Genomic DNA, 14,237 nt, shown 5'->3' with positions numbered 1-14,237 from the left:
TTGCAAAGTCGCAACAGGTTGTACAATGAAATTAAATCACTGGGGCCATCTGTAAGAGTACGCCGGGGGAGGACTATCCCCCGAACTCGCCGGCTGTGTTGTCGGCATGTCGCCGTGTTGTGGGAGGTGGTGGTGCGGCGGCGGCGGCGGCGACGGCGGCTGTTGCTGCTGCGCATATCGCGCAGCCGCATCGGCCCATGGCTCCTGGGACTGAGGAGCATATGGCATGGGCCCAGATGACGACCATGAAGGAGCCGGCTCATGTGTGTATGACGAATAGCCCACCGTCTGGGTGTAGCTTGACCGACCCCCGTAGACCTGCGATATCCCATTGCTTATTCGGCTGAAGTGCGTCGACAATGACGAAGCTGCCGCACCATGAGGATAGCCATCCATGCGCGCCCAACGAACTGCCGCTTGGTTTTCCGGTCCGTTGTACTGCGACTTTGGCGCGGTGGGATCCCAGATCGGGATACCATCGGGTGGTTGCGCCTCTCCCTGCGGCACGCCTCGACTATGCGCAGCGAGGGTGCCGTTGATGCCCACTAACGCCCAAGCAAATACAGCCACGTCGCGGATGGAGCTCATCAGATCATTCGTAGGATGGCCGCCAACCTGTTTGACGTGCTCCTGTACAGGCATGTATTGTGGCAACAGCGGCGGCCTGAACTGGTAAATCTGTTCCGGAGGGTACTGCGGGTTGATCGGTCGGGCGCCCCAGGGCGCCGCGAAGAAGCCATTTTGGTACTCCAGCGGTAGTAGAGGGGGTGAAGTGCAGGCATCATTGGCCGGGCTTTGCGAAGAATCACGACGAGACCGTCCGAGGTACAAGAGACCACCGCCTCTAACTCGAAGGTGGGGATCGGTTCGTTCCGGCGACGTCGGTTGGCGTTTCGAGGGGGCGCTCGCGGTGGTTGCGCTGGTTGCTGGTTCCCAGGTCCACGGTGGCCATCGGCCGCGGCAGAACCTGGTGTCGGGACAGTTATGTGAGTCTGACGACTCTGGGACTCGGCCATCGACGAAGAACCAGCAGTCGAAGAAGCTGACGGGTGCGAATGGATGGATTGGAGGATTTCCGCCTTCGATGGTTCCGGGCTCGATGGCTCCTCCTTGATATGGGGTTCTGCTTGAGGTGTCTGGTCAACATCCATTGGACTCTGACTTGCCCCGAGTTGCGCGCCACCATCAGAATCGCTACTGTCGTCCGAGTCCGACGCCTCGTCGTCAAAGTCTTCCTCCCTGCGTGGGTCTCGATACCAAAACCGAAGATAGGCGATCGAGTCGTTCGCTTTGGCGCTCTCTAAACAGTTAATTGCATCTGCCCAGCAATTTTGATCGATGCATTCGTAGAAGCTCTTCCCCTTGATTTCATCAGGGCTCACCCCGAGGATGGAGGACACGGCATTGGTGGCAAACATGACTGTGAGAGTCTGCGTGAATCGATTCAGGATCAATGCAGCCCGCGGCTCTCGCTCCATCGGCGGCATCTTGAATTTGGGCGACAGGTGTTCCAGCATATGATAACGCGGGTCCCTTGGCGAGCTCGAGAACAAGCGGCGGACCTGTGGCGCCTCAATTGCCCGCCCTAAGATAGGTTAGAAAGTACTTTACATATCAGCTGGTGGAGAACGTTCGACTTACGTTCACTCTTTTCTCCTCTCCTGTAGATACTCGTACAGGCCACGAGGACATCGTGGACGACAGTGAAGCAGCATTCACAGCTAACCCATTGACCATCCCGGTTCTGGACACGAAGGTAGTGAAGAACCGCCGCCTTATCTAGTAGCACTCCTCGGCTGTGTACCGAGCGCGCAAAGGGCACCTCATCGGGGTGAAAGTAGTCGAACGAGGATTTGCCAAGGATCTCTTGAGGTTGGTATCCTAGAATGTCTGCAATGGAGTCTGATGCGAATAAAACATTGGCATCTCGAGAGAGGTCTATTTGTTTGGGCGGTCCAGGTCATTAGCTTAGCGTTCTAAGATTGCGCACACCATCTAAGGCGGAGTTCATAGAGGGTCAACAATCCGACTGGTTGTACTGACTGTGAATGGTCATAAACGTATGCTCCATCGAGGCTGCTCGCTGGGCGATTTTCTCTTCACTGGGTAACGGTTGTTGGCGATATTGTTCTACTTGTTGTACACCACTCCAACAAAGTTCGCAACAGTCCCTTCGACACAGGGCGGCTTCTCGGGGAGCGTCGATACTTCAGTCTGAGGTTCGGTTTTGGAGTTCCGGGAGCTTCCTCTAGTAAGGTCCCTGAACTGACGGCCTTGGGGACCAGAAGCACATCAGTCCCAGCTTGGATATGGATAGTCCAGCAGGACCAAGAGGGAAGCTTTGAGCGTGCGAGCCAACGAGATTTGTCTCTGGATAGCCAAGTACTGTGTTACATATATCCCGCTGTCGTTGCCGGGTGGAGAAAGGCGTCTCACGAGGTTTCCACGGGCCAGACTGTGTGGTATCTGGTGGTGGCCGTGGGAAATTTGGATGCGCGGCAGTCTGCAGGGTGCACTTGGGGGTTCGACTATGGAGTTTTCCGTGGACGTTACACAGATAACCAGCGAGTCGTTTCGTGGGTATCACAGCACCAATGGGCTGCTCGGCTCGCTGCAGAACGCGGTGAAGGAGGCGGGAGATACCAAAGACGGGCGGTAATCCGTCGAATCTGAGGAGCTTGAAGAAAGCGGGCTGGCAATACGAGAAATCAGGGCGTCGTGGGCTGAACTAGTAAGTGCAGGCGCCTGGAGCTCTGACACTGGCACGGCGGACGTATGAGTACAAGTGAGCTTGAAAGAGGTTATTCGAGCAACAGGAAACCAGCGTGAGTAGGAACGACCGGTTGAAGATGTTGTGTAGTTGGTGATCTGTGGAACAAAAAGTCGTTTGAGTCCAGCAAGTACCGAAATCAGTCAGCTAGAGCAGACAAGCAATAGTGGGACAGGGGCGAGACGGAAGACGCTATGTATTGAGTAATCCGAACTCAATGTGGAGGAGCTGTGTCGTTTTTGAAAAGCAGCTCCAGGGAAGATGCCTGTAGTCGAGGCCGGGCGGGCGAGAATCGTCGTTTGGCGGGAGGAGTGCAAAGAAGAAGTGCAACTGGACATGAACTGGAGGTACAGAGATAGCAACCGGGACAGGCGATATAAGAAAGCGAGGTCCAGCTGAAACGAGGAGCCGTCGTTTCCCTCTTAAACCGGTCTACAATCGGCTTTGCAAGCTTATTTGCCAAAAGGGTACTGCAGAGCCGGCCATGGATTGTAAAGTAGGTCAGGTATGGATCTAGATGTCAGTGAAGGCTAGGTAGGTTAGGTACAGTAAGTATCGTGCGTGCGGCCCAGGAAGTTGAGTAGCTGTTCGTTACCCGCCTGCCAATGCCTGCCAATGGATGGAAGCATGGATGAGGATGGGTGGGGGCCAGCCGGTACTGGTCTGGTACAGGGTGACAGGGGACGGTAACAGAGCTCCAAGCCCTTGACGGAAGTTGGAACCCATGGACGCTAGTTAGGCTCATGCTGTCTAGGGTACTGTAGGCCGACCCAGGCCTGCTGTAGGGTACTTACCCCAAGGAGCCGTTCCCACTCCAAGTAGTCCCCTTCCCAGGGTCCCTCCATCCACCTAGCCAACGTTACTTATTCTTGAACCCCGTGGCTTGTTCGAAGAGACGGGGGCGGCAGCGGGTTGCCTAAAAGACTAGAGGCAATCCCAGGAACAGTACGTACGTATGTGTGCCCAATAACGGTACGGCGCGGTGATGTCAGCGGATGCAGACCTAGAGCTCGCCTCAGTCCAATCCATCTATCTACTTGTATGTATCTACATACATGGCATCACCATATGCAAGAGAGGTGGAAGTGAAAAAGAGAAACCGGGGAGTTCGTAAGCAGTACCCACGTTGAGAGAAGAGGCCATTATTTACCCAATCTGATATGGGAAGGCCATATGTACAGTACCCTCCCTACCTGCCGTCCAGGAGCCAGTCTAGACACCAGGTGTCTTGGTGTCACGGACTTCTTCGGCCCACCAGGCAATGTCGAAAAAGAGTCGAGACTCGAGACTCGATCCAGAAAAAAGTAGAGAGGGCCCCTATGTATCGGCATTGGAAGCGGAATCGGCAAAGTCGACTAGTCGACACACACACACACACACACACACACAGTGCAGCAAACGCTGCTCGAGGCATAGACTGTTCCCATTGAATCCATCGTACGTTGAAATCCACTTGCTTACATATTCTCCCCCCTTGGCATGGCATCTGTGTGCAGATGCAAGCTGTCAGAGGAGCAGAGAGTGGGAAAAGGCGTTCTCCTGTTCCGCTATAGAGTTTACGGGCCCTGGAGACGGGTGGTGAAGAGGCCCGGGATTGCGTCGGCCGTGACATGAACTGGTGGTCCTTCCGAGGATTGGCAGTGCCAAAGTGGAAACAGCAGGCGCAATGTCGATGGCATCCATAGTGCTGCAACGTCAGTAACGGTAACGGTAAATTTGCGTTGGGTACGGAGTAATATTCGCAAACAAGTGCTCGTGTGCTGCTAGTTTTCTTTTTCGGAAGGGCTAGCAAAACCCCATTCTATCTTGGCGCCCACGGATCATCAGTAGGATAGACGATGATTGCAAACTTCCATCTTGGTCAGGTAGTGCCTACGATACGACGAGGACAGGCAGCTATTCTCATCAGTGCTACACGCCGAGCACAATTAATGGACTCGTTAAGCACCGGCCGAGCTCAAGTGGGCGGCTGGCTGGGTACCTTATCCGTGCCGTTTGCTGTGTTTGTACAAATCCGGACTCAAGTTGGACTTCTCGCTGGAGACGTTCGGGTTGTTTTACTCTCCCTTCAAACGCTCTGAACTTGCGACGAACGGAGCGCATCCCGCACGATTTCATTTGTCCGATGCTTGCGCAGGTGGGATCATCATAATGCCGGGTCCCCATAGTGGTTCCAGTCGCCATGATATCAGCAAACGGACCTTTGAACTCTTTGGGCAGAGCTTGCGAATCGACCAGGGTTCGGCGGACCATTTTCCCTTTTGCGGCCCTGGGTCAGCACCACCCACCACCCTCCCCGAGCAGGGGTGGCACACAACATGGGAATTTCGAGTTCCCAAGCAAAAGGCCCATTCTGTTCAAATGGCGAACCAGGTTTTCGGGATCAACGTCTGGGATGAGCGTGAGGAAGTGTGGCATAAGGTTCCGCGAGTGCAGTGCACTTGCCTACTGCTTCTGGATTAAGTTAGGTATCAAATGTGTAAGTAGGTACGTACGTACTCAAGCTTGATGTAGCTCTCCAGCTTCCCGGCTGCAGTGCTTGGGCACCAAGCTATTGGGACAAATAAACTGAAGACGAGCTGGGGTGCTCTCCGGCCAATGTATTATCATCACGCGACATACGGTATTGGAATTGTATCAGGCAAAAGCCACAGCACAGCAAGATGCAATTTCCTATTTCTTTCACCCGTCAACTCTGACGACGGACAGCTACTAGTGTGGATGCCAAACTGCGCGGCCGTTTTGTTTTTTGATAGCTAGGCCTGACTCGTGCGAGTGACGGCCAGAAGCCGAACCACCGAGATACATGCTGACATATGCGGACTCTACGAGCATTCCAAGTCCAAACATCTCCTCAACTCCCTGGCTGTCACCCACCTCGCGTGTAGCACTGTACCATAGATGGGAGCACCGTACTAATGCGTACAGGAACAAGCGTTGTATGAAGTATGTGGTAATTGCTGCAAATGTTCGAAATAAGATGTACCATTGCGATTGGAGCTCGCAATGACGAATTCAACGGGCTCTCTCTCGTCCACGCTCCCACAACGGAGTGGATATCGTTCTCACTCCCCAACCCATGCACCCTGCGTGCCTGACAGGCCTCTCGGTCCCGGACTCTCAAGCTCATCAACCTATTACATAACGAGGTCGACCTCGGATTTCACGATTTCGCAATCGTGACCATGGCAAGTGCCTGTCTGATAGTGACGACTCGGCACAGGTTCGGGCCAGTATGGGCTCCATAGCGGGAATCCATTCGGGCTGAGCACAACTCGCAATTAAACATTATGATAACACTGCAACGGTTCCGTCCAGAATAATGTTACGGACCGGTAATCAATCATTTTACCAGTCACGAAATCTTATTTTTTGATGTGAGGTCGAAATGGTCGAATACAAAATCCAGGTTTCCTGATTCTGTACGGTATCGTCAGATGCTTGCCAACTGGCATGGGGAGGCTGGATCGCCCATTGCCAACCCTGAGAGAATGCCTGCTCGCCGCTTGATTGTGGTCATTTGCCATGTTTGGCAGGCCCAGCTTCCAGCGCGCAGCTCGGTGAAGCAGTTATTGTGATCGATATAACGGAGACGCTGGGTGTTTAGTATGGGTGAGAGCAGCGCTGCTAGCCCTGCAGGCAATTGGCACCGGCGTGCCGCTTGCAGCTGTCTCTAACCACTTCTTGCGGTGCCTTGTCAAGCTAGAAAGCAGGGGTATTATTGGCTGTACCACGTCTTAGGGGTAAGTTTAGGCTTCCTTGTCGAGTACCAAAGTTAGTTATCGCTCTGGTCACAGTCTAAAATAAGAGGTATTGCTCTTCCGCCACCTGTATCCAGGCCACTAAAACGATGATTTTTTACTACCTGACAAGGAGGACAAAAGATATGCCTGCAACGTAGTATGCGCGTTGTGTGGCTGACGAGGGATGAGGCATCATGGGGGGGGCAGAGAATGTCCTGCTCGCAAGTGGACATGATATCCTGTCCATCGATTGACAGGGCACGGGGAAATGCCGGCCATCGTGCACCGCTGATTGGCCGAGGGATTCTGTCACTTTCCACGCTATCACTGTTTCGACCTGTGTACCGCTGCACAACATTGTTTCACTCGGCTGCGTACTGGCTGGCCATACAAAACCCATACTCTTATTCAACCTCAAGTTGGACGCCGGCATGATACGGCAACCCATCGTCCACGACGCATATGAATTGGAGCTGCGCAGAGTTCCCAGAAATCATCATTAGTAGCACCGACCCTGGCGCCGGAGAAGCACAGTTGACGGTCCCCGGTGCCAGGGATTCGAAGAACGCCCAGGTTCCCAGGTTGCTGCACGGCGATCATTTCCAACTGTGCCTCTGACTACAGCGAACGGGCGTCGTGATCCTTCGCCGCTACTCACCTACGGTACTGGGGGGGGAGCAGCCGTGCAACCCTCCCTCCGCCGTCGTCCCTGTTACACATCATGGGGATGCGGCGGCTGCGCATGTTCAGCTATGTACATACTTCACCGCGAACGCCCAAAAGAGCGGTTCTGTTACGAAATGTCGGTGGATGGTTCAAATTGCCCATCAAGCCCATACATGACCGACAAGGGGTTCATTCTGGTCGACCATCCGCCCGCTGATTAATTACTTCTATTTCTCCCGCGAAGTCGATGCCTTATCTGGAACCCCCTCCCGCAGCTAGCGAGGCTCGGCCCTAAGGTCAGGACAAGAGTTCCACGCCCTGGGAGGGCCAGGCACGCACCAACCCATGTCCCATTATCAAACCCCTGTAGAGCGTTCCGGGGAAAAGATTAAGGTTCTTCGGTGACATTGCCGGGGCCCGGCGCGCGCGCACATTTGCCTACAAGCCACAGCAGATGGACAGACAGCCTTGCCCAGTTCAGAGGTGTGCGATAGATCAAGGTAGGTAGGTAATCGCTGACCATGTGCGTATGCCTGCGTAGGTATGGGTGTGAGGGTGTATGTTGTTGCGTCCATCCCTCTGCACCTTTCGAGAGCTCCGTGTCGCAAGGCATCTCCGCGTTTCCTATCGCGTAACACCGGGAACCGGATAGTCCGGCTCTAGGCCGAAATGAGGATCCCGAACACGATGATACTGGCCCATGTTGGGATTTGGTTATACTTGGTGTACGCAGCCTCGTCGTGCCTTGATCTCATACATCGAGCATCCGATTCCGCGCACGTACCTGCGCCTTATGCAAGCACCAAGAATCAAAGCCTGTCAAGCCACATCCTCGAAAGATGTGTAAATGGCCCTCCGAGAGGACCGGGGTGCTTGCGCCTACAGGCACCCAGGCCAGACAACCTGCACCTACGCGCCATCCCTTCAAAGGCTGACATAGGGAACACGGTCGTGCATGGTGCAATGTTCGCTACGTGTATCAAGAGACAGCTTGCTCATTTGCTTGGTAGGAGGCGAGCAACATGGCTTTGAGGGACCCGGGCTATGTAGAGTCGGACGGTGCCGTGCCATACACAAGTTTGGCTGGAGACTAACAGAGGCTGACGGTGCCCGACCAATTCCAACAATACGAAGATTCCGGGCACACTGCAACATGGCACGGGACCAAGCGAGAGCCTGGTCATTCCATTGACGCGCATATCGGAAATTATAGGTCTTGCTTGACCGTGGTGTTGTTTAAACTTATCACATATATGGTAAGTAAGATGCATGTAGGCAAGCAGGAGGTAGGTAGGGCTAGGGAGGAGCTTCAATGTTACGCAGGGGATTATCGGCGTATCATTTGACCCAAAGAAGGGCGGTATCAGCTCCCAAAATATGCACACGACGCACCGCTCGACAGCCGGTAATATATCACTTTCGTCTCCCCTCGGGAAATTCCGTTCGAAGGGGGCGCTTCTGTAACCGACATGCAGATGTCAGGATATCTTCAAGTTCCCATCCATGGATAGCAGGTTTTATTCGACGTACGTAGGATACTACTAGGGGAGCTGGTGTGGCGCTTTACTAATGGAACCCGCCGGTACCAATTCTTGAATTCCAAGTCCCCTCGACCCACCCCCACCTGGCCGCCAGCAGTTTAGGCCTTGTCGTCGTTGTTCTCCAGGGTGTCTGTCTGTTACTGTAGGTGCGGATAGTAGTACGCGGGTACCGTTCACGATAACAACACCAACAAAAGCGATCTTGATTCTATCTACCTACATCAAATGTATTCTGGCCCCCAGACTGATTGGACAAGTACGGTCTTTTTAGTTACTGTCTACCCACGCGCATTATTGCTTCTATAGTCATATTTCACGCACAAAAGGATCGACATCAGGATGATTGTTCTCGATTAACCTTAGCAGCTTAGCGAAAGGCACACACACACTCACTCACACACCAGTGACACCACCACTTCTGCGAGCTCTGTCGGCATTCTCTCTCTCCCCCCCTCCCCCACTTTCCGATTTGATTGGAGCCGTTCAAACTGGCCCCTGCCAAAACTGGCACGGACAAGGCTGCAGGCTGCAGGCTGCAGGTCTAGTTGGTCGAGGTACCGCAGCCAAGGTCACTGTATCATCAACCAAATCAATCAATTGCAAGTCTCAACGTGTGGCGGTCTGGATATAGCGACCACCTACTGCATCCATTCGGAACGCGCTTCCCGTACACACCACCCCAGTACAGGCCTGCTTGTTATATCCCCACCCTGGACGAGGACGACTCATGGCCGTTCAGGGATCAACGTTCGTTTCATGATATTGCAATTGCCCTACACGTACCCTTTGGCCAGCCAGCCCAGAACGCACACATCAACGTGCCCTCTACTGCCCCCAGACTCAGTCAAGGACTGCGTGCGCACTAGTGCGGCGTGCTAATGCATCGCGGCCTGCCTCCGTGGACTTCCTGAATATTCCCCCGACGAGTCTGGACTGGACCCTGGACGCTCGGCTTTCTGCTGGAGACCTTATTGGTCGACACACACTGGAGTTGGCTGTGTGCTGATGGAATATGCATAACGCGCCTCCAACATGCCTCCAGCAACTCAGTACAACGAATGGGATCTTCCCCGTCTGAAGATTTCTATCGGTTTCGAGGTATGTCACGTCAGATTTGGATTATTATTTTCGGCTCGGAGATATCTGTACTGACGTTGATGATGATGCCAGGATGAGCCCTCGAAGGGTGACAAAGATACTGGTTGGTCACTATCCTGGTCGTGATTGTAGAGCCGATGGGCCAGGAAGCAGCCACTTACTCACCACTTGCTTGCAGAGTTTTTCGACGTAAAGTTCTATCCGTATCTAGACCCCAGCGAAGACCCTATCTTTGCCGCAGTCAGCAAGAAGCATGTGAGTTGAGCTGGCTGTATGACTACACCGTTGCGTTGCGGTGTCTGCCGGTATCTGACTGATGGATGCGTAGATTGTGATATACCGACTTTCAAGTACGTCTGTACCACCGTACGAACTCATCCAGCTCTTCCGGGATGACGATGTAAGCCTCTACAGTCCTGCATGATTCGAATACGAAAGAAACTGACACCAGCCCCAAGGAAACTGCCGTGAACTGCAGCTGTACGTGGAGCAAGGATCGTGAGACTGACATCCCCTATCTCTGCGTCGCCGGTTGGGACCGCAAAATCAAGGTCTATGATGTCGTGAACGGTACACTAGCAAAGGTATGACCGAGTTCAAGAGGATCGCCTCGAATATTTTGACTAACACTCATATAGACGTTTGTTGGGCATGGCGCAGTAAGTCTAATGAGAATGATGATGTCAAGTATCGGCCTTTGCTCATAGAGTGTAGGAAATCAATGACCTCGCCACTTGCCCGACCAACCCGTATTTGATCGCTTCTGCGTCAGATGACACCACGGTGCGCATCTGGAGTCTTGACCCGGCCGACGAGAAGCAGCCATGTGTCTGCATACTTGGAGGTGAAGGCCATTCCTCTGGTCTACTGACGATTGTGAGTAGAGGACCCCTGATAGTGATCCCCTAGTGTCCCGCTAACTGAATGCAGGCTTTCCATAACTGCGGCAGATACGTGCTCTCTGCTGGCCACGATAACTGCGTGTGTCTGGTAAGTTGTAGCATGGCCCGAACTCTACGCCCCTTTTACTGACGTGAATCACTAGTGGACTCTGCCGGATCTGTCGACAAGAGACACTGCCCGTAATCCAGTACCGCCCATAGTAGTTCATTATCCTCACTTTTTCACATCCGAGGTTCACGGCGGCATCGTCGACTGGTGAGTGTCTCAAGCATTGTTTCTAGACCCAGCTAACATTATTGGCAGCGTCGCATTCTTCGGCGACCTTGTTCTATCGCGCGCATGTCACGAGGATGTAATCGTGATGTGGCGTATCGAAGGCTTCTCGTCACAGGACCCGCCGCCGCTTGCTTCCAGTGCGCCCACTACTAGCGATACGGAGCGCCTGACTCGCTCTGCGTTTGCCCCGGCGACGGCCTCAGAGAACCCACCCCAGTATACCCGGCTGGTGCAGTTCCACACTCCCGGCAGCGGACATCAGTTCTACATGCGGTTCAAGCTGTTCCACGTCGTGGACAAACACCCCGTCCTGGCCTTCGGCAACGCGCACTCCACCATCTTCTTCTGGGACTTTGCCCGCCTGACCGGTTACCACGCCTTCATGTCGGAGCTGGACGACCCCAACCGCGACCACCCGGTGCAGCGCCCGAGCTGGCTGATGCCGGTCCAGCACCGACAGAACAAGGGGGACGTCGTCAGCAAGCTTAAGGATGCCGAGGACAAGGACTCCGTGGCGTCGGGCCGCACCGGCAGCGACCTCGAGGGCGGCCAGAGCAGCCTCGGCAGCCACTACTCGGAGGAGACGCTCAAGAACTGGTCGTCCCGGTACGACATCAAGTCGGTCGAAACGCCCGTCGTGGCGCATTACTCGAGCGCCATCTCGGTGAAAGACTTTATTGGACGTCAAGTAGCCTGGAGCCCCGGTGGCGAATGGTGCATCGTCGTGGGCAGCAAGAACTTGGCGTTCGTCTTGCAGAGATGGCAGAAGACTCAGAAAGAGCTGCTGAAGGACGAAAAGAAACCATGATGATGATATGGTGTTAATACATGCACACGCGTCCTGTATAGCTCTTAAAATATTTGTAGATAGACGCATTAGACAGCACGAAAGAAGCCAGAAAGGTAAGGGTTTGGCCCATGACGGTTATTGCAACCTGTATGCATCTGTCATTAATACATATCTCATTGCTGTCCGTCTGTCACGAATCATCCGCTCAGGCCTTGTTATACCAGAAAGTAGGCAGTGTTTGGAGGTCCTCCTAGTCACCGTCCTCCTCGTCTTCATCACCCTCCTCGCCGTCCGCGAACCTCCGCACCCAGTCCTCCACATCAACCCCATCGCGCTCCAGCATCTTCCTGAAGAACCGCCTCGCCTTCTCGATCTCCCCATCCCTCAGACGACTCGTCGCCCGCTCCTCCTCCGTCTCGGCGTGCTTACCCAGTGATTTCGGACCTTTTCTTCGCTGGGGTTTGGAACCAGACCGCGACCCGCTGCCTTCTCTCCGCTTCCTCCGCAGGTGCTCCTCGACCTTGGCCACCAGCGAGGCGCACAGGTGCAGGTCCGCGACGTACAGACTCAGCATGCCGCGCAGCCGCAGCAGCTCGCCGTGCGTGCCGTAGGGGCGGTTCTCCATCTGCTGCTCCATGCGGGCGGCGACCTGCTCGGCCGCGGCGCGGGTGCTGGCACGGACGTCGTCGCGGGCGCGGTGGCGGCGGGCTTGTCTTGCGTCTTCGCGGCAGCGGAGGCGGCGGGTCTCTCGGTCCTCATCCTCTCCGTCTTGGTATTCGTCATCGGAACGGTAGTAGCTTTCCTTGTTCTCCGAGGAGGACTCTCTTGCCTCTCCGTCGTCATCGCCCTCGTCATTGTCCTTGTCCTCTTTGGCTTCGAGCCGGCGCATGGCCTTTTTGAACTCGGCGTCCAGGTTGTAGATCTCGATGCTGAAGAGGGCGGGCCAGAAGTCGAGGGCGCTGACCATGTGGGGGCGGTGCTGGTCGTAGGGGTACTGCTGGATCAGGGCCTGGAGGTATTCCTTGACGGTGTCGACGTTGGCGGCGGAGCCCCAGCGGTCGGGTAGCTGTAGGGGGGAGGTTCGCGGATCTCCCGAACTTCCTCCTCCTTCTTGATCCTCTACTGATGTTGCTTGTGTATCCTGTAGTTGCGAGACCGGCTCATCGTCATCGGCGAGGGGCTGGCCAAGATTCCATTTGTCCTCGGGTTCTTTTCCCTTGTCGGAAACGGCAGCAGCATTGGTGGCGGTGTTGCTAGTTTGCTGCTGCTGTGACTGCTCGCCTTCCCGCATCAAGATCTCAACGCCAATGTTCCACAAGCCATTGACCCGGATATCCACGTCCTTGGTACGAATGAGAAGGTTGAACGCCCTCTTGGCACGGGGTATGTCGCCGTCATGCAAGCAGCGATGCATGATAGCCGTGAGTGTGTTGAGATGGCGCATGCGCGCCGAGTAGTTCATCTGGAACCCATCCTCGTCCTCCTCTCCTCTCCCACCGAGATCCTTGCCGCTGTCCCGATCATCCTTGCCGCCGCGGCTGTCCGATGCGTCCGTATCAACGTCGGCTTCGGAGCCGCTCGTCAGCGCCGACATCCTGCCGGTGCCTTTTTTCCTGTTGCCTCCCCGCTTTGCAGAGAACGCGTTCCTCGACGAGATGCCCTTGTGCGGAAACTTGGGGTAGACCTTGGACGGCGCCTCTTCCTCGGGATCGAGACCCGCGACGGCGAATTGGCGCAAGGTGTCGGGCGAGTGCGAGAGCGGGTTGATGGAGTCGGCCGGGAGGCTGCTGAAGGAAGATGCTTGGGTCCCAAAAGGAGTGGAAGTGAATTCTTCTGGCCCCCGGCTGCTGCTTCCACCACCACTAGCACTTGCATTCAATCCATTCTCTCCCACATCGTCTGTCCGTTTGCGCTTACTCCGGCGCGATTGATGGTCGCCTAAGCCGTAGGCCGGCACGGGAAGTGCGAAGGGGCCTCGCATGGTGGTTGTGCTATTCGTGACTGCGGTGTGAATAAACAAACACCCAGTAGTACAATGCAATTTTTATTCCTCTTCTAATTACTCCATTCGCCTGCAATCAATTTATCCAAGCAAAGTCCAAAGGCACCAAGTTTGGCAGTCGTCCCTTATGTACAGGAGATAAGTGTTGATATATAAACTTGATTGTTGGGGAGTATGTAGGAAGAAGCTTCAGTTCAAGACTGGCTTGTGAGGAAAGATCCTTTTACATCTGACCAGCGGGACGAGCCGCAGTCCGCATTAGCGCCAGTTGTCGTCTGGTCCCCTGAGAGCACCCAGGACTCAACTCCCCTACGCATTAAGGACCTGAGCCACCAGTAATATAGCGGAGGAGACAATTGACGCTCTGTAGATGTTTGCAACCGATATTTGTTGGGTACTTTGAACCGCCTTAACAGTTTGCACATGCAAAAAGTCCAGATGAAGTGGA

At 54.6% G+C, this 14,237-nt stretch overlaps 3 protein-coding genes across 3 annotated transcripts; 1 reads left to right on the top strand and 2 right to left on the bottom strand.

Moving 5' to 3' along the window:
- Positions 1 to 36: 36 nt before the first annotated feature.
- On the bottom strand, positions 37 to 2,011 carry PG986_006270 (potassium voltage-dependent transporter; the record flags this gene model as incomplete). Its single annotated transcript, XM_066842492.1, has 4 exons — positions 37 to 793; positions 850 to 1,585; positions 1,642 to 1,938; positions 1,993 to 2,011. 4 exons carry the CDS (start codon positions 2,009 to 2,011, stop codon positions 37 to 39), a joined length of 1,809 nt encoding a protein of 602 aa, XP_066702354.1.
- A 7,741-nt stretch (positions 2,012 to 9,752) lies between these two features.
- Positions 9,753 to 11,805, top strand: PG986_006269 (Polycomb protein eed-B; the record flags this gene model as incomplete). The annotated part of the gene is made up of 9 exons (XM_066842491.1): positions 9,753 to 9,818; positions 9,951 to 10,073; positions 10,147 to 10,218; positions 10,277 to 10,402; positions 10,457 to 10,477; positions 10,533 to 10,694; positions 10,749 to 10,808; positions 10,864 to 10,976; positions 11,025 to 11,805. 9 exons carry the CDS (start codon positions 9,753 to 9,755, stop codon positions 11,803 to 11,805), a joined length of 1,524 nt encoding a protein of 507 aa, XP_066702353.1.
- Positions 11,806 to 12,037: 232 nt separating this feature from the next.
- Positions 12,038 to 13,768, bottom strand: PG986_006268 (uncharacterized protein; the record flags this gene model as incomplete). Its single annotated transcript, XM_066842490.1, has 1 exon — positions 12,038 to 13,768. One exon carries the CDS (start codon positions 13,766 to 13,768, stop codon positions 12,038 to 12,040), a length of 1,731 nt encoding a protein of 576 aa, XP_066702352.1.
- Positions 13,769 to 14,237: the final 469 nt, after the last annotated feature.

This window comes from Apiospora aurea (genome assembly GCF_038362705.1).
Source record: "Apiospora aurea strain CBS 24483 chromosome Unknown utg000004l_segment0_segment0, whole genome shotgun sequence".
NCBI lineage: Eukaryota > Fungi > Ascomycota > Sordariomycetes > Amphisphaeriales > Apiosporaceae > Apiospora > Apiospora aurea.
Note: the sequence above shows the minus strand (reverse complement) of the source record. Positions and strands in the feature narration are given on the sequence as shown.